Source organism: Delphinus delphis, chromosome 6, assembly GCF_949987515.2.
Source record: "Delphinus delphis chromosome 6, mDelDel1.2, whole genome shotgun sequence".
Taxonomy (NCBI): domain Eukaryota; kingdom Metazoa; phylum Chordata; class Mammalia; order Artiodactyla; family Delphinidae; genus Delphinus; species Delphinus delphis.
Genome location: NC_082688.1, coordinates 22,985,437 through 23,006,464, shown reverse-complemented (window position 1 = coordinate 23,006,464; position 21,028 = coordinate 22,985,437). Strand labels below are relative to the sequence as shown.

General features: G+C 40.0%; 1 protein-coding gene across 2 annotated transcripts in view; it reads right to left on the bottom strand.

Moving 5' to 3' along the window:
- The window catches only part of TXNDC8 (thioredoxin domain containing 8), a 37,807-nt gene extending 17,190 nt beyond the window's left edge, over positions 1-20,617 (bottom strand). For both annotated transcript variants that reach the window (XM_060013346.1, XM_060013347.1), the window contains exons 1-4: positions 20,594-20,617; positions 17,699-17,803; positions 11,846-11,905; positions 9,225-9,290 (exon numbers count right to left, since the gene is read on the bottom strand). In XM_060013346.1, the coding sequence (XP_059869329.1) occupies positions 9,225-9,290; positions 11,846-11,905; positions 17,699-17,803; positions 20,594-20,617 (255 nt within the window). The remainder of the gene's footprint in view (positions 1-9,224; positions 9,291-11,845; positions 11,906-17,698; positions 17,804-20,593) is intronic.
- Positions 20,618-21,028: the final 411 nt, after the last annotated feature.

Below are 21,028 nucleotides of genomic sequence, written 5' to 3'. Positions count from 1 at the left end.
GACCTAATGAAACTTAAAAGCTTTTGCACAGCAAAGGAAACCATAAACAAGACGAAAAGACAACCCTCAGAATGGGCGAAAATATTTGCAAACAAATCAACGGACAAAGGATTAATCTCCAAAATTTATAAACAGCTCATGCAGCTCGATATTCAAAGAGCAAACAACCCAATCCAAAAATGGGCAGAAGACCTAAATAGACATTTCTCCAAAGAAGACATACAGATGGCCAAGAAGCACATAAAAAGCTGCTCAACATCATTAATTGTTAGAGAAATGCAAATGAAAACTACAATAAGGTATCACCTCACACCGGTTAGAATGGGCTTCATCAGAAAATCTACAAACAACAAATGCTGGAGAGGGTGTGGAGAAAAAGGAACCCTCTTGCACTGTTGGTGGGAATGTAAACTGATACAACCACTATGGAGAACAGTATGGAGGTTCCTTAAAAAACTAAAAATAGAATTACCATAAGATCCAGCAATCCCACTACTGGGCATATACCCAGAGAAAACCACAATTCAAAAAGACACATGCACTCCAGTGTTCACTGCAGCTCTATTTGCAGTAGGCATGTCATGGAAGCAAACTAAATGCCCATCGACAGACGAGTGGATAAAGAAGATGTGGCTCATATTACAATTGAATATTACTCAGCCATAAAAAGGAACGAAATTGGGTCATTTGTAGAGACGTGGATGGATCTAGAGACTGTCATACAGAGTGAAGTAAGTCAGAAAGAGAAAAACAAATATCGTATATTAATGCATATATGTGGAACCTAGAAAAATGATACAAATGAACCGGATTTCAGGGTAGAAATTGAGACACAGATGTAGAGAACAAACGTGTGGACACCAAGGGGGGAAAGCTGTGGGGGGGTTGTGGTGGTGGTGTGATGAATTGGGCGATTGGGGTTGACATGTGTACACTGATGTGTATAAAATTGATGACTAATAAGAAACTGCTGTATTAAAAAAAAAAAAAAGTGCTTTGTACCAGAATGATTACTGTGTGTTGTAGGGGGAGGAGGCTACTTGATAATTTTATGTTGTTTTCCATTATTCTTTGGAATTTTCTTTCTAAAATAGATGAATTTCCTTTAGGAATTCCAGAAAGCCTTTAGAGAAATATTCTTAAAATTGTTTGCTTTACAAATGTATGTTATTTTATTGAGAAATAAGATTAAAATCATCTTTCTGATTTTAAGGAAAAAAAAAAAAGAAATGTTTTGGTTGCAAAAGACAGAAAAAGCAACCCAAAGTTTACATAACTGCAGAATTTATGGGGGTAGTTCAGACTTCAGGCATGGATAGATTCAGGTCAATCAATGCCATGGGCACCAGTTGGCCTGACTCTGCTTTCCTCTATATGGGGCTTTCATTTTTAGGTTCCCTATGGTGGCAAGCCAGCTATGTAATAGCTTGAGCATCATATCTTTCCAAGTTCAAGTTTAGTACAATCAAAAGATTGTACTAGCTGCTTAAGCAAAGCCCTGGAATTAGCTCTGGTTGGGCTTGGATTGGCTTGAATGGAATGAAGGGCCCATTCTTGATGGGGATGGAGTTCACTGATTTGTCTAGACCTAGAGATAGAACCCTAGGAAGTACATGGACTAAGAACTAGAAAGGGCTTGGTTCCCTGGAGGAAAATCAGAGAACTACTAATAGGGAATGGTAGCTTGGGTGGCAAAAACAACAAGGGTCGAAACACCAGGTTTGAAAAAGGATCAATGAAGAATAAAGGCCTGGCACAGAAGGGAGGGATGCAGTCAAGAGATGGATGGAATTGACTTCAAACGAGGAAGCATCTTCATTTCTCTGATGGAAGAGAAGGAGAAGATAATAAAAGATGACACACAAACCATTTGACCATGTAGGTGGAGGTAGTTAAAAATGCATATGTTGGAGACCTTCAATATGGTGGAAGAGTAAGATGTGGAGAGCACCTTCCTCCCCACAAATATATCAGAAATACATCTACATGTGGAACGACTCCTACAGAACACCTACTGAATGCTGGCAGAAGACCTCAGACTTCCCCAAATGCAAGAAACTCCCCACGTATCTGGGTAGGGCAAAAGAAAAAACAGAGACAAAAGAATAGGGACGGGACCTGCACCTCGGGGAGGGAGCTGTGAAGGAGGAAAAGTTTCCATACACTAGGAAGCCCCTTCACTGGTGGAGACGGGGGGTGGCGGCGGGGGGAAGCTTCGGAGCCACGGAGGACGGCGTAGCAACAGGGGTGCGGAGGGCAAAGCGGAGAGATTCCCGTACAGACGATCCTTGCCGACCAGCACTCACCAGCCCGAGGGGCTTGTCTGCTCACCCGCTGGGGTGGGCGGGGGCTGGGAGCTGAGGCTCGGGCTTCGGAGGTCAGACCCCAGGGAGAGGACTGGGGTTGGCCGTGTGAACACAGCCTGAAAGGGCTAGTGCACAACGGCTAGCCGGGAGGGAGTACAGGAAAAAGTCTGGAGCTGCCTAAGAGGCAAGAGACCATTGTTTCAGTGTGCCTGAGGAGAGGGGATTCAGAGCACCGCTTAAAGGAGCTCCAGAGACGGGTGTGAGCCACGGCTATCAGCACAGACCCCAGAGATGGGCATGAGACGCTAAGGCTGCTGCTGCAGCCACCAAGAAGCCTGTGTGCAACCACAGGACACTATCCACACCTCCCCTCCCAGGAGCCTGTGCAGCCCGCCACTGCCAGGGTCCCGTGATCCAGGGACAACTTCCCTGGGACAACACACGGCGCCTCAGGCTGTTGCAACGTCATGCTGGTCTCTGCCGCCACAGGCTCGCCCCACACTCCGTACCCCTCCCTCCCCCCAGCCTGAGTGAGCCAGAGCCCCTGAATCAGCTGCTCCTTTAACCCCGTCTTGTCTGAGCAAAGAACAGACGCACTCAGGGGACCTACACGCAGAGGCGGGGTCAAATCCAGTGCTGGACCCCAGGAGCTGTGCAAACAGAAGAGAAAGGGAAATCTCTCCCAGCAGCCTCAGGAGCAGCAGATTAAATCTCCACAATCAACGTGATGTACCCTGCATCTCTGGAATATCTGAATAGACAATGAATCATCCCAAATTGATGCAGTGGACTTGGGGAGCAATGATATAGATATATTTTTCCTTTTTCTCTTTTTGTGAGGGTGTATGTGTATGCATCTTTGTGTGATTTTGCCTGTATAGCTTTGCTTTTACCATTTGTCCTAGGGTTCTGTCTGTCAGTTTTTTGTTTTTCTTTAGTATAGTTTTTAGCGCTTGTTATCATTGGTGGATTTGTTTTTGGTTTGGTTGCTCTCTCTTTCCTTTTTTTTCTTTTTTTAAATTACTTTTTAACTGTTTATTTTTAATAATTATTTTTTATTTTAATAACTTTATTTTATTTTATTATTTTCTTTCTTTCTTTTTTCCCCTTTCTTCTGAACCCTGTGGCTGACAGGGTCTTGGTGCTCCAGCCGGGTGTCAGGCCTGTGCCTCTGAGGTGGGAGAGCCGAGTTCAGGACACTGATGCACCAGAGACCTCCCAGTTCCACGTAATATCAAGTGGCGAAAGCTCTCCCAGAGATCTCTATCTCAATGCTAAGACCCAGCTCCACTCAACGACCAGCAAGCTACAGTGTTGGACACCCCATGCCAAACAACTAGCAAGATAGGAACACAACCCCACCCATTAGCAGAGAGGCTGCCTAAAATCATAATAAGGTCACAGGCACCCCAAAACACACCACCAGACATGGACCTGCCAACCAGAAAGACAAGATCCAGCCTCATCCACCAGAACACAGGCACTAGTCCCCTCTACCAGGAAGCCTACACACCCACTGAAACAACCTTAGCCACTGGGGGCAGACACCAAAAACAAAGGAAATATGAATGTGCAGCCTACAAAAAGGAGACCCCAAACACAGTAAGGTAAGCAAAATGAGAAGACAGAGAAACACACAGCAGGTGAAGGAGCAAGGTAAAAACCCACCAGACCAAACAAATGAAGAGGAAATAGGCAGCCTACCTGAAAAAGAATTCAGAGGAATGACAGTAAAGATGATCCATAATCTTGGAAATAGATGGAGACAATACAAGAAACATTTAACAAGGACCTAGAAGAACTAACGAGCAAACAAACAATGATGAACAACACAATAAATGAAATTAAAAGTTCTCTAGAAGGAATCAACAGCAGAATAACTGAGGCAGAAGAATGGAAAAGTGACCCGGAAGATAAAATAGTGGAAATAACTACTGCAGAGCAGAATAAAGAAAAAAGAATGAAAAGAATTGAGGACAGTCTCAGAGACCTCTGGGACAACATTAAATGCACCAACATGCAAATTATAGGGGTCCCAGAAGAAGAAGAGAAAAAAAAGGGACTGAGAAAATATTTGAAGAGATTTCAGTTCAAAACTTCCCTAATATGGGAAAGGAAATAGTTAATCAAGTCCAGGAAGTGCAGAGAGTCCGATACAGGATAAACCCAAGGAGAAGCACGCCAAGACACGTATTAATCAAACTATCAAAAATTAAATACAAAGAGAAAATATTAAAAGCAGCAAGGGAAAAACAACAAATAACACACAAGGGAATCCCCATAAGGTTAACAGCTGATCTTTCAGCAGAAACTCTGCAAGCCACAAGGGAGTGGCAGGACATATTTAAAGTGATGAAAGGGAAAAGCCTACAACCAAGATTACTCTACTCAGCAAGGATCTCATTCAGATTTGACAGAGAAATTAAAACCTTTACAGACAAGCAAAAGCTAAGAGAATTCAGCACCATGAAACCAGCTTTACAACAAATGCTAAAGGAACTTTACTAGGCAGGAAACACAAGAGAAGGAAAAGACCTACAATAACAAACCCCAAACAATTAAGAAAATGGTAATAGGAACATACATATCGATAACTACCTTAAATGTAAATGGCTTAAATGCTCCAACCAAGAGACATAGACTGGCTGAATGGATGCAAAAACAAGACCAGTATATATGCTGTCTACAGGAGACCCATTTCAGACCTAGGGACACATACAGACTGAAACTGAGGGGATGGAAAAAGATATTCCATGCAAATGGAAATCAAAAGAAAGCTGGAGTAGCAATTCTCATACCAGAGAAAATAAATTTTAAATAAAGACTATTACAAGAGGTAAAGAAGGACACTACATAATAATCAAGGGATCAATCCAAGAAGAAGATATAACAATGGTAAACATTTATACACCCAAAAAAGGAGCACCTCAATACATAAGGCAAATGCTAACAGCCATAAAGGGGGAAATCGACAGTGACACAATCATAGTAGGGGACTTTAACACCCCACTTTCACCAATGGACAGATCATCCATAATGAAAATAAATAAAAGAAGAAGGAAAAGAAGAAGTAAAGCTGTCACTGTTTGCATATGACATGATACTATACATAGAGAATCCTAAAGACGTTACCAGAAAACTACTAGACCTTATCAATGAATTCGGTAAAGTAGCAGGATACGAAATGAATGCACAGAAATCTCTTACATTCCTATACATTAATGATAAAAAATCTGAAAGAGAAATTAAGGAAAAACTCCCATGTACCATTGCAACAAAAAGAATAAAAGACCTAGGAATAAACCTACCTAAGGAGACAAAAGACCTGTATGCAAAAATCTATAAGACACTGATGAAAGGAACTAAAGATGATACCAACAGATGGAGAGATATACCATGTTCTTGGATTGGAAGAATCAACATTGTGAAAATGACTATACTACCCAAAGCAATCTACAGATTCAATGCAATCCCTATCAAACTACCAATGGCATTTTTCACAGAACAAGAACAAAAAATTTCACAATTTGTATGGAAACACAAAAGACCCCAAATAGCCAAAGTAATCTTGAGCAAGAAAAATGGAGCTGGAGGAAACAGGCTTCTGACTTCAGACTGTACTACAAAGCTACAGTAATCAAGACAGTATGGTACTGGCACAAAAACAGAAATATAGATCAATGGAACAGGATAGATAGCACAGAGATAACCCACTCACATATCGTCACCTTATCTTTGATAAAGGAGGCAAGAATATACAATGGAAATATGACAGCCTCTTCAATAAGTGGTGCTGGGAAAACTGGACAGCTACATGTCAAAGAATGAAATTAGAACACTCCCTAACACCATACACAAAAGTAAACTCAAAATAGATTAAAGACCTAAATGTAGGGCCAGACACTATAAAACTCTTAGAGGAAAACATATGCAGAACACTCTATGACATAAATCACAGCATGATCCTTTTTGATCCACCTCCTAGATAAATGGAAATAAAAACAAATGGGACCTAATGAAACTTAAAAGCTTTTGCACAGCAAAGGAAACCATACACAAGATGAAAGGACAATGCTCAGAATGGGAGAAAATATTTGCAAATGAAGCAACTGACAAAGGATTAATCTCCAAAATTTATAAGCAGGTCATGCAGCTCGATATTCAAAAAAACAAACAACCCAATCCAAAAATGGGCAGAAGATCTAAACAGACATTTCTCCAAAGAAGATATACAGATTGCCAACAAACACATGAAAGAATGCTCAACATCACTAATCATTAGAGAAATGCAAATCAAAACAAAAATGAGGTATCACCTCACACCAGTCAGAATGGCCATCATCAAAAAATCTACAAACAATAAATGCTGGAGAGGGTATGGAGAAAAGGGAAGCCTCTTGCACTGTTGGTGGGAAAGTAAATTGATAGAGCCACTATGGAGAACAGTACGGAGGTTCCTTAAAAAACGAAAAATAGAACTACCATACGACCAAGCAATCCCACTACTGGGCATATACCCTGAGAAAACCATAATTCAAAAAGAGTCATATACCACAATGTTCACTGCAGCTCTATTTACAATAACCAGCTCATGGAAACAGCCTAAGTGTCTGTCGACAGATGAATGGATAAAGAAGATGTGGCACATATATACAATGGAATATTACTCAGCCATAAAAAGAAACGAAATTGAGTTATTTGTAGTGAGGTGGATGGATCTAGAGTCTGTCATACAGAGTGAAGTAAGTCAGAAAGAGAATAACAAATACCGTATGCTAACATATATACATGGAATCTAAAAAAAAAAAAAAAAAAAGAGAATGGACTTGAGGACACGGGGACGAGAAAGGGTATGCTGGGACAAAGTGAGAGAGTGGCGTGGACTTATATATACTACCAAATGTAAAATAGATAGCTAGTGGGAAGCAGCTGCATAGCACAGGGGGATCCGCTGGGTGCTTTGTGACCACCTAGAAGGGTGGGATAGGGAGGGTGGGAGGAGATGTAAGAGGGTGGAGATATGGGGATATACGTATATGTATAGCTGATTCACTTTGTTATAAAGCAGAAAATAACACAGCATTGTAAAGCAATTATACTGCAATAAAGTTGTTAAAAAAAAAAGAATGCACACATTAAACGGTTTCAATTTTCAAGTAAAACCTCAAGAGAGGAAATAGGTAGTGTCATTTTTTTGGGGAAAAATTATTTAAATCTATTGCTTTGGGACTTCCATGGTGGCACAGTGGTTAAGAATCCACCTGCCAATGCAGGGGACACGGGTTTGATTACTGGTCCGGGAAGTTGCCACATGCCACAGAGCAATTAAGCCCGTGAGCCACAACTACTGAAACTGCATTCTAGAGCCCACGAGCCACAACTACTGAGCCCACATGCCACAACTACTGAAGTCCGCGTGCCTAGAGCCCGTGCTCCGCAACAAGAGAAACCACCACGATGAGAGGCCACGCAACGCAACAGAGTAGCCCCTGCTCATGGCAACTAGAGAAAGCCCGCGTGCAGCAACAAAGACCCAACGCAGCCAAAAAAAATCTATTGCTTCAATTATGTTACAGCAAATACACACAAATAGAAAACGAAGATAAAATTCTACAGCTAGCATATCAAATGCTCTCATTCTCTGTACTGCAGACTTACGTAATCTTTACAAAGTTTAAGTATGAATTTTTTTTTACTTTACATATATTCTTCATAACTCTTTTTATTTATTTATTTAATCTTTTAGCTCAATCATTTAAAACAATTAAAAACATTTTTTACAATTTTGAAAGGTTACTTTCCATTTATAATTATTACACAATATTGGCTATATTCCCCACGTTGTACAATACATCCTTGAGCCTGTCACAACCAATAGTTTGTACCTCCCACTCCCCCACCCCTATACTGCTTCCCCCACCACCAGTAGTTTGTTTTCTGTATCTGTGAATCTGCTTCTTTTCTGTCCATAACCTTTTTAATTGCATACTGTTTCATAGACTAGATGCATCATAAATCACTTAGCCACTCTACTAAAAAAAACCATTTACCTTGCTTCCACATTTTGTTAGAAATAATGCTACAATTACTATGCACTTAGCCATTTATTTTTCCATGAGATATTTCATTAGCAAAAATTCCCAAGAATGGGATAATGTGTGAAAGGGAATGAACAGTTTGTTCGTCTTAAGTGTGTTGCAAAATCACCTTTCAAAAGGTACACACACACAAGTGTCCGTGCTCCCAGCCATATATGTAATTACTAGTTTCATCACACACCAAGTATTTGAGGCATTCCATTCCATTAATATCTTCGAGGTAATTAACATAACATACTCATGTGTGTCAGGATGGGTCTAAAAAGTTTAGTCATGTTAATTCATTTCATTTTCACTAAGGAGGGGGAAACTTTTTACGATCCATGTTTTTACAGATAGGCAAACTAAGATACCAAGAGGTTATTAAGTAAACTGCTGGGAAGTGGAAGAACTGGTTTTTGAACCAAAGAAATCAGCCCAGAACCTGCCTGGTCAACCACTAGGCTATTTAACCTTGTAATAGCTTTTGATTGATGTTTGCCCAAGTGTGAAAAACGTGTATATATTTGTGAGAGAATTTCATCATGCCCCTTGTTATAAGGTTCTTTTTTGATGGTTCTGCCCCAGAGAGGGATAATAGTGGGGTATGTCATATGGATTGGGACACCTCAAATGGTCTGAATGGGGAGATTTATCACGATTCATGCTTTTTTTTTTACCCCTTGCCAATATGTAAAGTTCAGAAACTAAGAATTACATTGCTAAGATTGAAAATAAATACAGTTGTTTCGTCCATCCAGGACACCCCAGGCCTTTTTTTTTTTAAGACTCTGATGGCTCTATAATCTATTTCAATCTGCCAGTTACCATAGAAACATACCTTCTGGGCTTGCTTGAACATCTGAAATGTGGGCATTGCTTTGATGTGATAAATTTGGGCCAACTCCTGGAAAATGAAAGAAGTAGCATGAAGTCACAGTTTTGGTATCCTGTCTCTGGACCAACAGTGGTACTTGGTGACGTCTCAGGAGGCATGTCTGAGAGCCCAGGGACAGCTGATACATTACAGATTCTCTTGCCAAGAACTTTTCTAATATATCCTCAAAGCTTCCAGGAATGTTACAGTAGAAAAAATGACTGTTTCCAGCATTCCTGAGCTTTCTCATTCAAGAGCTCTAGGAGACGGGTGAGAGATGGGGGCCAAAACAGAATGGACTGAAGGACAAAATGAGCTCTATTTAAAAGAGCTTGTGAAAGACGGCAGAAGGGAGCCAGTGGAATCCAATATGGAAAGAGCATATTGTAAAAAATAAGAACGGGTAAAGGTCTCTTTATAACTCACACTTGAGACATGGGGTGATATAATGTCTTGCATTTTAAGTAAAGCTTGCATATTTCTTTCTTTTAAGCCTTATGCCTCTTCACTGCCCATCTTTGTGAAAGATTTGGAGCCAAGAGACAAGAAAATATGTTAGCACTCCAATTGCTCTAATTCATTACAATCTGATTTCAAATACCACTTTCCGTTTATTTTGTTTGAGTCAAAAGAAAATTAGCCACCCACAGGATCAAAACCTCTCCCCTGCCACCCCCACTACATTATCATTTTCATGACCACAGCAATGACAACAATGAATACATTACTATTAGAAAAGAAAATTGTGTATTTTGTTTCACCTTAAGAGACAAAGAGCTGTAATCAAAAACGAAAATAACACATGTTGCTGAGGGTATGGAGAAATCAGAACCCTCATACATTGCTGGTGGGAATGTAAAATAGTGCAGCTGTTTTGAAGACAATTTGTCAGTTCCTCAATAAGTTAAATAAAGAGTTACCATATGACCCAACAATTCCATGTCTAGATATATAGCCAAAAGAAACGAAAATGTATACATAAATGTTTATGCCAGTATTAGACATAATAGCGAAAAGTTGCAAACAACCCGAATGTCCATCGTAGGATGAATGGATAAAAAAAGGTAATATATTATTCAGCAATAAAAGGGAATGGAGTACTGATACATGCCCCATCATGGATGAACCCTGCAAGCTTATGGTAAGTGAAAGAAGCCCATCAGAAAAGAACACATATTCTATAATTCCATGTATATGAAATGGCTAGAATAAGCAAATCTAGAGACAATGTAGACTTATGGTTGCTTAGGGTTGAGGTGGTGGATGGAGGGATCGGGGCAGGGAGATGACTGCTAAAGGGAACAGTGTTTCTTTCCAGAGTTGTGAACACTTTCTAAAATTGACTGTAGTGACAGGTGCACAACTCTGTGAATATGAAAAAGACAAAGAGATAATAACCCTAGCTGTGTATTCTGAATGCATAGTATATGATTCATCTTAAAGGACAATCACACACTGTCATACTTTAATGAAAGTTGAAGGAAATGGAAACATGGAACTTTTTTTATGTTCTGGGTAGTATGTCATATATGTTGTGCCTTTTATCTTACCATACTCCGTTAATTATTACCTTGTTTTACATACAGAGAAAGTGAAGTTTATAGAGGTTAACTGATAAGAGGTCACAAAACTATTAAAGGGCAGGATGGGTGAATAGTAGATTTTTTAAATTCTAAAGCTCAAATTCAATCCAATGTATGCATAGGCCACTTGTTATCGGTACTTTTCCTCATTATAAGTGAACAAATGTTAGGAAGAAAAATTTTGTAGACACATTGTGTGTATCAGTAAGCACATTTTGATTGAGGACACGGGCTGATTATATTTGTGGGGGGGGGGTGAGGAAGAAAGGCTCTAGGGAGGTAAGGGAAGGATTTCCTGGAATTCCTTGTGGTGTTTAAAAAACCCCACAAAAAGCATAAGCTATAGCAAGGGGAAAGCAAGTTATGTTAAAATGTCTGTAATGCATTGAGTTAGGTTTTAGAAATTGAATAATAATCTATTATAGGGGTGAAAATCAGTTTTCACTCTGAGCTCAACTTCAACCAACTGGTATTGTCTGTCTAGAGCAACTCTACTGAGCAGGATTGTGGGGCAGAGTCCAGAGCAAGTGGTGAAGAATATTAGGCTTGATTAGTGAATTCTGCCACAGTCTGGGAAGGCAGGGGGCAGCAGGAGAGCCACATATCTATTGTCTTTTTAAAAAAAATACAAAATATACAAGAACGTTATGAGGGAGTTTACTACAGTTCATCACACTTATATATATATATTTTTGTTTGTTTGTTTTTGCGGTACGCGGGCCTCTCACTGTTGTGGCCTCTCCCGTTGCGGAGCACAGGCTCCGGACGCGCAGGCTCAGCGGCCATGGCTCACGGGCCCAGCTGCTCCGCGGCATGTGGGATCCTCCTGGACCGGGACACGAACCCGTGTCCCCTGCACCGGCAGGTAGACTCTCAACCACTGCACCACCAGGGAAGCCTGTTCATCACACTTTAAACTGCTTATATAATCACTGAGACAGCACTCTCAATGACATTGCGTTGGATTTTACATATCTACAAGGAAGGATTTAAGATTCTTACCCGAGCATCGTCCACATCCACACTAGCAAACAGGACGTTTCGGTATTGCACAGACATTTCCTTCAAAGTAAAAGAGTAAAAAATTCCTCATTAGCTTAATGTTAATATTAAATCACACACCAGCAATGTCTTTTAGCAAAAACAAAACCGAACAAAAAGGTTGATCAAGAGAGCTAAGCATCATTCTGGCATTGCACTACTGCCTAGAACCTCAAGCACGAAAGTCAAAGTTGGATGCTGCCAAGGTCAAGCAAAGATCAACGGCAGAACCAGAGTCTAAAGTCTGTGTCCTGCTATGTATCAAAACTAGATTTTCCAGAATCCTCCGCCAGCTGTCTTCCTGTTAGGTTCTGCCAGTGGGAAGCATTTGCAGGAAAATGGAAAATGGGAGGAGGGAAAAACAACTCTCCTGCTTCTGTTCCAGATGTTCTGGAAGCATCTTTGACAGCGGTGGTGACAGTGGTGTTGGTAATGGATATGGGGTAGTGGATGCAGAAGCAGCCTGTAAATGTCAGCTCCTGGGATTTTCTTTTTTCCCAACAGCTAGGTTCATTCTTTAAGGGCACTTAATAGCATACTGATTTGTTTGCATTAACATCATATCTCAAGCATTTCCATTGACCTGTTTCAAATGAAACCTCTCTTCAATGGTGGTATGAAGTGTCCAGAGTTTGGCCAAGTGGAGACAGCAACGGATGGAGCTGTCACTGGTGGCTGTTCCTGTGGGCAAGCAGGAAGCAGCATGACATGGACTGATTAGGTGGACATTAGGTGCAGAGTTCTGTTGTAGGGATTCTCTCTGGTTGTTTGTCCATGAAATGTGCCCTAAGTGGGAGTTCTTTCTTCAGTGGCTCATCAAGATGATGAAATTGGGGGAAAACTCTTGGATAATAAATACAAAGGTCTTTGGTATCTTAGAGTACTTTGCAGATAAAAAAAAGATGCTGATTTTGACTGGCAGCATCTCCACGCCTGGCAGGAAGATGGTGTTGCCCAAGAATTCTGGAGAAATTGACTTGCACTTTTCAAGTTTCAAGATACATGGGTGTTCTCCAGTAGCAGTCAGGCGGGGCAATGGGTTTGACTTATGTGGACATCTGATTTCAGGGTCAGGTTCTATTTAGGAAGTTTTCAGAGTCTCCCAAGTCTGACAGGAAGTAGACAGGGTTATAGTAGTTTTGTATTGAGTAGTAGTCAGAAGACATGGTACAGATGGTACAGGTTCGTTGCTAGACTGGGGTTCCCTTGTGAACACTGCCTTCCCTCACTATCCCACTCCATCTACCTAGGACCCTCCTCTGCCCTCAACAAAAATTCTTCCTCCTGCTCTGTTCTTCCTCCCATACAATCTGTTACCATCTGGTCACCTGTTCTGTTTGCTCTTAACTCTAAACTGTCTCCTGAATTTGACCTTTCCTTTTTTCTCCCCAAATCACTGCCCTAGTTTTGGTAAACTCATCATTGATATTGTTGTTCACCTTGGGTTACCTGCCTCAGTCTTTCCAACCCATTCTTATACAACACTGCCAAAAGTATTTTCCAAAAACCCACATTTGATCATGGCAAAACCTTTTTAAATATTCTTCTATTTTGACTCTACAGCAACTCATTAAGTTATAACACAAGGGCCTTCTCCATCTGGGCTCAGCTTCCTTTTCAAGGCTCGTGTGTTGCTACTTCCACTGTATACACCGTAAGTTAGCCTCACAGAGTACTTGCCTTCCCACGATCATACCATGCAATTTCTCAACAAATTTATAACCTCCTCTTTTCCAGAAATGTCCTTTTTGGGGTTCTATGCCAGGTAATCCTCTTAGCCCAGAGTCATCAAACTTTGCCCTATAGACCAAATCCAGATCTCCACATGGTCTCATAAATAAAGTTTTATTGGAACATGTTTGCCCATTCGTGTATTGCCATTGCCTGCTTTTGTGCTACAAGATCAAAGCTGAGTATATATGACATAGACCATATAACCTGCAAACCTGAAAATACTGTCTTTAACCTTTACAGAAAAGGTTCCTGACCCCTGCTCTTAATCATCAAGGCCCAGATCAAATGGGACTGTGGAATTTACTCAAGACTTAAAGTTTTAAATCACTTCTTAAAATCCACATTTGCTTATGATTTACTTTTTTTCTTCTTGCCATATATCCTTTAGCAGAGACTCTGGGTTGTCAACTTTTAGTTTTTGTGTGTCTGAAAAGGTCTTTTTTAAAAAAAATTAATTAATTAAATTTTATTTATTTATGGCTGTGTTGGGTCTTCGTTGCGGTGCGCTGGCTTCTCATTGTGGTGGCTTCTCTTGTTGCAGAGCACAGGCTCTAGGCACACAGGCTTCAGTAGTTGTGGCACAGGCTCAGTAGCTGTGGCTCACGGGCTCTAGAGCACAGGCTCAGTAGTTGTGGTGCACTGGCTTAGTTGCTCTGCAGCATGTGGGATCTTCCCAGACCAGGGCTCGAACCCCTGTCCCCTGCATTGGCAGGCAGATTCTTAACCACTGTGCCACCAGGGAAGCCCCTGAAAATGTCTTGAACTCTTCCCCACCTAGAGTAATGGTTTAGCCGGCTCACTTCCATTCCACCTTCCTGCAGAACCTGGAAAAGGGAAAAGGTAAAGTTTCCTTGGATTCCCTTGCAGCTAGAGTTCTGGATGCAAATTGGTTTCACCAGTGAGATGCATGAAGGCAAGACTTGGAAGGCAGAAGTGAGACAGGGCTACTTTCTTTTCATCTTTGGATGTCCTGCTGGAAAGCATGACTGGGGTGTGGGAGGGTAATCGTGCTGGAGGCAGCAGCTATGCTGAGGGATCCAGTGCCCCGACATCAGCTTCCGGATTCTGATTCTAACTCCCCGACTGCTGTTTTTCTGTTTGTTTGTTTTCTCCCAGTAGTGGCTTCCCATCTCTTCTCACATCTGATATTGGTAAAGTTAGGATCCCCTCAAGTGGGTCTGTTGTGCTTTTGAGTCATTCATGGGGTTCCCGTCTGGAGCCCATTCATCCAGTCTTGTAATGATTTTATGAGCATTTAACTCCTCGTATTAAAATCCTTTTCAGTCTAATTTGGTTTCTGTTTCTACTTTGATCTCCAACAAAGTGCCCTAGAGTAAGAAAAGCGTTTCCTCCAACTCCATTATGTACAATGAGTTTTTAATAAATGACACATGATGAATACCTTCTCTTGAAAAAGTTCAAACATTACAAGAAAAATAAAGCAAAGCATGGACTTTTCCCATTCTCAATCCTCCCCCAATTTTCACCCTCTCACAGAAAAAAAAAAAAACTTGTTTGATCTGCATCTTCTGCTCCCCTTTGTCGACATATAATATATATGTATATATGTTGATATATACATACACACATATGTATATGTATCTGTTTTACATAAATGGGACCGTACTGTATACATTTTCCTATATTGTTCTCTTTTTACTTAATTCTATTGTCTTGGAGGTAATTCCTTCATTATGTGTGGGTCTACTGGATTCTTTTTATCATCTGAATAGTATTTCACAGTGTGGATACACCCAAATTTAAAAACTGTGTGTGCATTCGTCTGGATCCCAACAGAAAACAGATGGCACATTCAAATTAGGATAACTTAGGGACATTCATCACCAAAGGGCTAACTATAAATAACTGTAAAGTTAGGGATGGGTGTTGAGGAGCTGTGAGAGTCTGCACACAACAGTAGCAGGGCCCTTACCACCCTCAGGGCCCAAAGGTATGAAGGGAGAAAGGGGTTACCAAGCCCGAGATTAAAATGCCTCATGGGCCATTGAAATTTGATCAGTTTTGACTTTGTGGCAGGTGAGGTAGTTATACTCCTGAAGCTAAACTTTGGAGACTCTAAGTTTAAGTGTCTGAATAGAGGGGCCTGCCAGATATGAAAATGTTCCCTGTGGATATTCTAAGAATTTTAGGCAGAGAATAGATGTTGAGATGTCATGTAGCCAATTTCTCTATTTGAATATGTTTCTTTTAAAATTAAATATCAAAGGTTGTGACTGTGGTTAGAATGAATTCAGGTAGATTGAAGAGTTTAAGTCAAAAAAGTTGAAATGTTAGAAATCTTGCTGAAAATAAACCAGAGTATTTTCAGTTGTGTAGAGAAATCCAAATTTTATATTTGAAGGAACAGATTTCATAAAATGGTCCATAAATGTGAAACATCTGTGCAATAAGGAGAAATGAAAAGAAAATGCCCTGAGTTTCTTTCTGCCGCACATTATACACCTCCCTCCCCATCCCTCAACGGTGAAAACTCTTAAATGGGGTAATAGGAAAATTAACTAGATGAAACATTGTATAGACATGAAAATGATAATCTGGAAACTTGATAAAAACATGAACAAATGTGTATATGGAAAAAGATCTGAATATAAGTATATGATTACAACTAAGTGGAATATTTTACTAAGATATTTTATAAAGGAGTTCAGATATGAAAGGAATATGTGAGACATAGGATTTGTTCTGATAATAGGGTGGAAGGATTGGGAGCAGTTTATTCTTTTATATTATAGTTAAAAACAAGTATCATGTTCATCTGTAATCTATTCCAATATTTGGAAGTTCTGAATTCTGGAACTTAGGTAAAATGTCATTATTATGAATAATCCATTGCTTTGTACGATTGTACTCTTTCGCACCTTTTGATGATCCTTGCAGAATTATCCATAGACAAGTAACATTAATTTTCTGGTGTGTATACTAATGATCTAATTAGATCTCACTATATTATATTCAGGTTAACCAGGATGCTTCAAAAAACTATGATTCTGTGCAAAATATTTTAAGTTTAATTAGGTCCCATTTGTTTATTTTTGTTTTTATTTCCATTACTTTAGGAGACGGATCTAAAAAGATACTGCTGTGATTTATGTCAAAGAGTGTTCTGCCTATGTTTTCCTCTAGAAGTTTTATAATATCCGGTCTTACATTTAGGTCTTTAATCCATTCTGAGTTTATTTTTGTATATGGTGCTAGTGAATGTTCTAATTTCATTCTTTTAAATGTGGCTGTCCAGTTTTCCCAGCACCATTTACTAAAAGGACCGTCTTTTCTCCATTGTATATTCTTGCCTCCTTTGTCATAGATTAATTGACCATAGGGGCGTGGGTTTATTTCTGGGCTTTCTATCTTGTTCGATTGATCTACATATGTCTGTTTTTGTGCCAGTACCATACTGCTTTGATTACTGTGGCTTTGTTAGTGAGGTCTGAAATCAGGGAGCCTGATTCCTCCAACTCTGTTTTTCTTTCTCAAGATTGCTATTGGTTAGTTGTGTTTCCTTACAAATGAAAAAAAATTTTTTTTCTGGTTCTGTGAAAAAAGCCATTAGTAATTTGATGAGGATTGCACTGAATCTATAGATTGCCTTGGATAGTACAGTCATTTTAAAACAAACTTATGGTTACTAAAGGGGAAAGGGGGGTAGGGGTAAATTAGGAGGTTGCTATTAACACATACACACTGCTATACATAAAACAGTTAACCAACAAGGACCTACTGTGTAGCATAGGGAACTATACTCAATATTTTGTAACTTGTAAGGGAAAAGAATCTGAAAAAGAATATCTCTATCCCTATCAATCTATCTATCTATCTATCCGTCCAAATCATTGTGCTGTATGCCTGAAACTAACACAACATTGTAAATCAACTATACTTAAATAAAATTGAAAAATTTTAAAAATAATAATAAAAAAAGAAGTAGGCACCAAGTGGAGGGGGGGAAGCTGTGATTCCATAATGGCTCATAAAGGCAAAACTTTTAAGATTTATTGGGAAAACTATTTAAGAACTTTAAATTCCTTCTAAAATTGTGAAATAGACACTGATGATACTTACATGAAAAAGAGGATAAATTCTTTTGCAAGGACCACACCATTTTGCTGAAAATTCAATTACTACAAGTTTGTTTTCGGCAGATTTCAAAAGTGCTTTTAATTCATCCTGAGACCAGAGCATAAATGAGGAAATGTGCACAATCACTGAATCTCATAATGTCTTGCAGGGAATAAAATGACAGCTTAGTTATGGTGCCCCACCCCATTGTTCTCCAGGGGATCCAACCTTTCCTAAATGTCCCTGAGGGCATATATATATATTTATCTTTCTAAGTATACATAAGTGATGATATACCCACACAAAAAGGTTAGGATTCTATTTACCAGATGGGTTGGTAATGGTGGTTGGTAATGGTTGGATACCTCTGGGGAGAGGCTGAGATTAGACAGTGAGAGATGAGGGGTGGAAGGTGGGGATGAATGGGTGTTCAAGGTGGACATCTATATTTGATTTTTTAAACAAGGACCTAAACATGCATTAACAGAGAAATCTAAAGGAGAGCTAACCTAATACCTTGAATCATTTCTTGATTTTGTTTTGTTTGGTTTTGGGGGGGGTGGGCTGATCATTATTAAAGATATAGTTAAAACCATATATTTAAGGATTAGACATGCTTCTTGCTGAATGTCTTAAGTGAATTTTTTCTACCAACTGTCTGTATCATCTAAGTAAAGTAAGATTTTCCCTCCTGGGACCTCAGATCATGGTATCTATGCTTGATTGCTTTGTGAACAATGTCCTACACTAGTTATTTCATGCACGGCTTGTCTTTCCAACAAGTCCCTGCAGAACTCAATCCTGACTCACTTCTGTGCCTCCATGGCCCCTAACTGGCACCTGGTAAGTGCTCATGGAGCATTTAGTTGATGAATGAATGATCTGCTAATACACAGTGCTCTGTTCAAGATTTACTTTTCCTTTTCTCACTGGAATTCTACCAAGAGTATCTAATTTACTCTGCGCTTGGTATTCTCTTCCTTAATCTCTACAACCACCCTATGCAGTGGATATTATTATTATTATCCCAATTTCACAGATGAAAAAACTAACATTTATTAACTTTCTCATAGTCAACCAGCTGGTGAGTGGTGTAGTTGGGATTGCTAACCTAGTAAGCTTGACCCCAGAGTCCATTTCCTTAACCACTAGACAAAATCGTCTCCTGAGTTCTTTACAGTAACGGGGCTCACTCTTCCTCTCTCTGGCCCAAATGCCATCATGCGCTTATACCTGGACCACTAATTAATACGGAGGGATGGGATCACTAATTGAGTTAAATCAATCAGGGCCTATCACTGGAAATAGGGATGGGGTTAATTCCATACAGATGGCATATACTTCATAATAGGGGAGTCTTGACAATTAACATTGCCATTTGATTTACTTTCAAGAAGTGAAACGGATGACTCAAAGAAGACATGCTCTTCCTTTACCAATATTCCTCCAAGAGAGGGGTGACTAACTTTTCAAAAAGCCACGCCAAGCCTCCACTTCTCAGTTGCTTCTGAAGTTATAAGGTAGATGCCATCCTCAAAAGCATACATGTCTTCTCTTCTCAGTAGTTGTTAGGGTGTAAAATGGACTACCTGGTCCAATGAATTTGACTTGGCTAAGTTCTCTGAAGGTAATACTCCCATGGTATGCATAGTGATCCCACATGTACCTACTGAGGCTGACTCTATGCCAGCTACTGGACACGCTGCTAGGATATAGCATAGACAAAAAACAAAACATTCCACCCACGGCCTTCATGGAGCTTACATTTGGTGGGGAAGCCAATGGTAAGATTAATAAGTAAAATATATAGTAAATTTGTGATCATTGCTAATAAAGAAAAAAGGAGAAGAATAAAACAGGAGGGAAGGATGGGCACTGGATGACAATCACAGTTGGGGTGGCCAAGGTCCACCTCGATGTGACATTTGAATAAAGACATAAAGGAGACAGTAGGCCCTCAGAATAGGTCTCTGAGGAGGAGATGGAGAGGGCTTCTCAGAGGATGAGTGAGACTCCAAGCTACTCTATGAGAGTCCCAGAAAACCAAAAAAAGAAGAATTACCAAAATCATTAGCAAGTGTGTGCTATTTCTAAAACCTTTTTTTATGTCAAAGGTACATGGCAATGCCTTCTTTCAATCTGGTCGCTCTCATATTTGTGATCTTACATGCAGGCACATTTGGGGAAAGTGTCAAAGGTCTAATTCTGAGGGTGCTAGTGGAGGGAAGACCCAGTCCCTATGTGTCCCTCTTCCCTCCAGCTCCTGGTCCTCCTGTAATGTGGTCACATCAGAATGTCTGGATGCTAAATGCCTGCTCTACCTCTAAATGATGTAGGCCCTTAACCACTCTTTTAGAGGCAATTTTCTTTACATAAAGAATTATCCCTGGCCCATATATGTATTGAGATTTGTTGTGGCAGTACCATTGGACAATGGATAGAAAGTGATTTTATGAAATACCACCTAAACACTTGTTAATGCCCCTGGTCCATTCTATAGGCATGTCTAGGGGTTCTGTTCTCTTTCCTGGGATAAAAGAAATATGTGGACTATTTTACTTCCATAAAATTTTCCAGGTACAACTAAGGTAAAATTGGTGGGATCAGGTACAGGATGGGCTATGTTAGGAGCTGGCCTGGATCCAGCTAGAGTCAGAGCAAGAAATGAGATGGAGGAAGGGATAAAACTCTTTTTGATCAATTTTTCTCTTGGCTACTCTCTAGAGAGTGCCATCCCTCAAGAAACAACATGAAGAACAAGCATTAAAAAAGAAAAATCTCCTCTTGCTACAGAGCAATGAAGGAGTACTGGATGGAGGAAATATTCCTTAAAGTTGATCAAATCTGCTCTCAAGGTGTCTCTTTTGAAACACTCCTTGAAGCCACATAAATACTTGCCATGTCTCTAATATTCTGCACCATGACTTACACCTGGGAATTGCGGACAAAACTCTCCTGTTGGTTCAGTTGGCTGACTGTAGCTGTCTCCTATCAACTATAGGATCCTAGCTGGAATATAAGGGTACCTTCTCTATGACATCATTGAACATGACATCTTAGAATCTGGAACTTTGGCAGACATGGAGCTAATTTCATTTTGATGCTATGACTAGTTAGTCAGTGTGTGGTCAGCCAAAAATCAGCCAACTGCTGGCCTTGTGGGCAGAGTCAAAAACGTGTCTGTCTCTTGTTAACCTTCTACTACCTATTTCCATGCACCCCCTCCCTTCCCCAGCCCTGGCAACCACCAAATGAGAAACAAGCAAAGTAATATTAAATAGATGAAAGTTATTTTCATTTAGGATTTTGAAGGGATTAGTTTGCAGTTGAGAA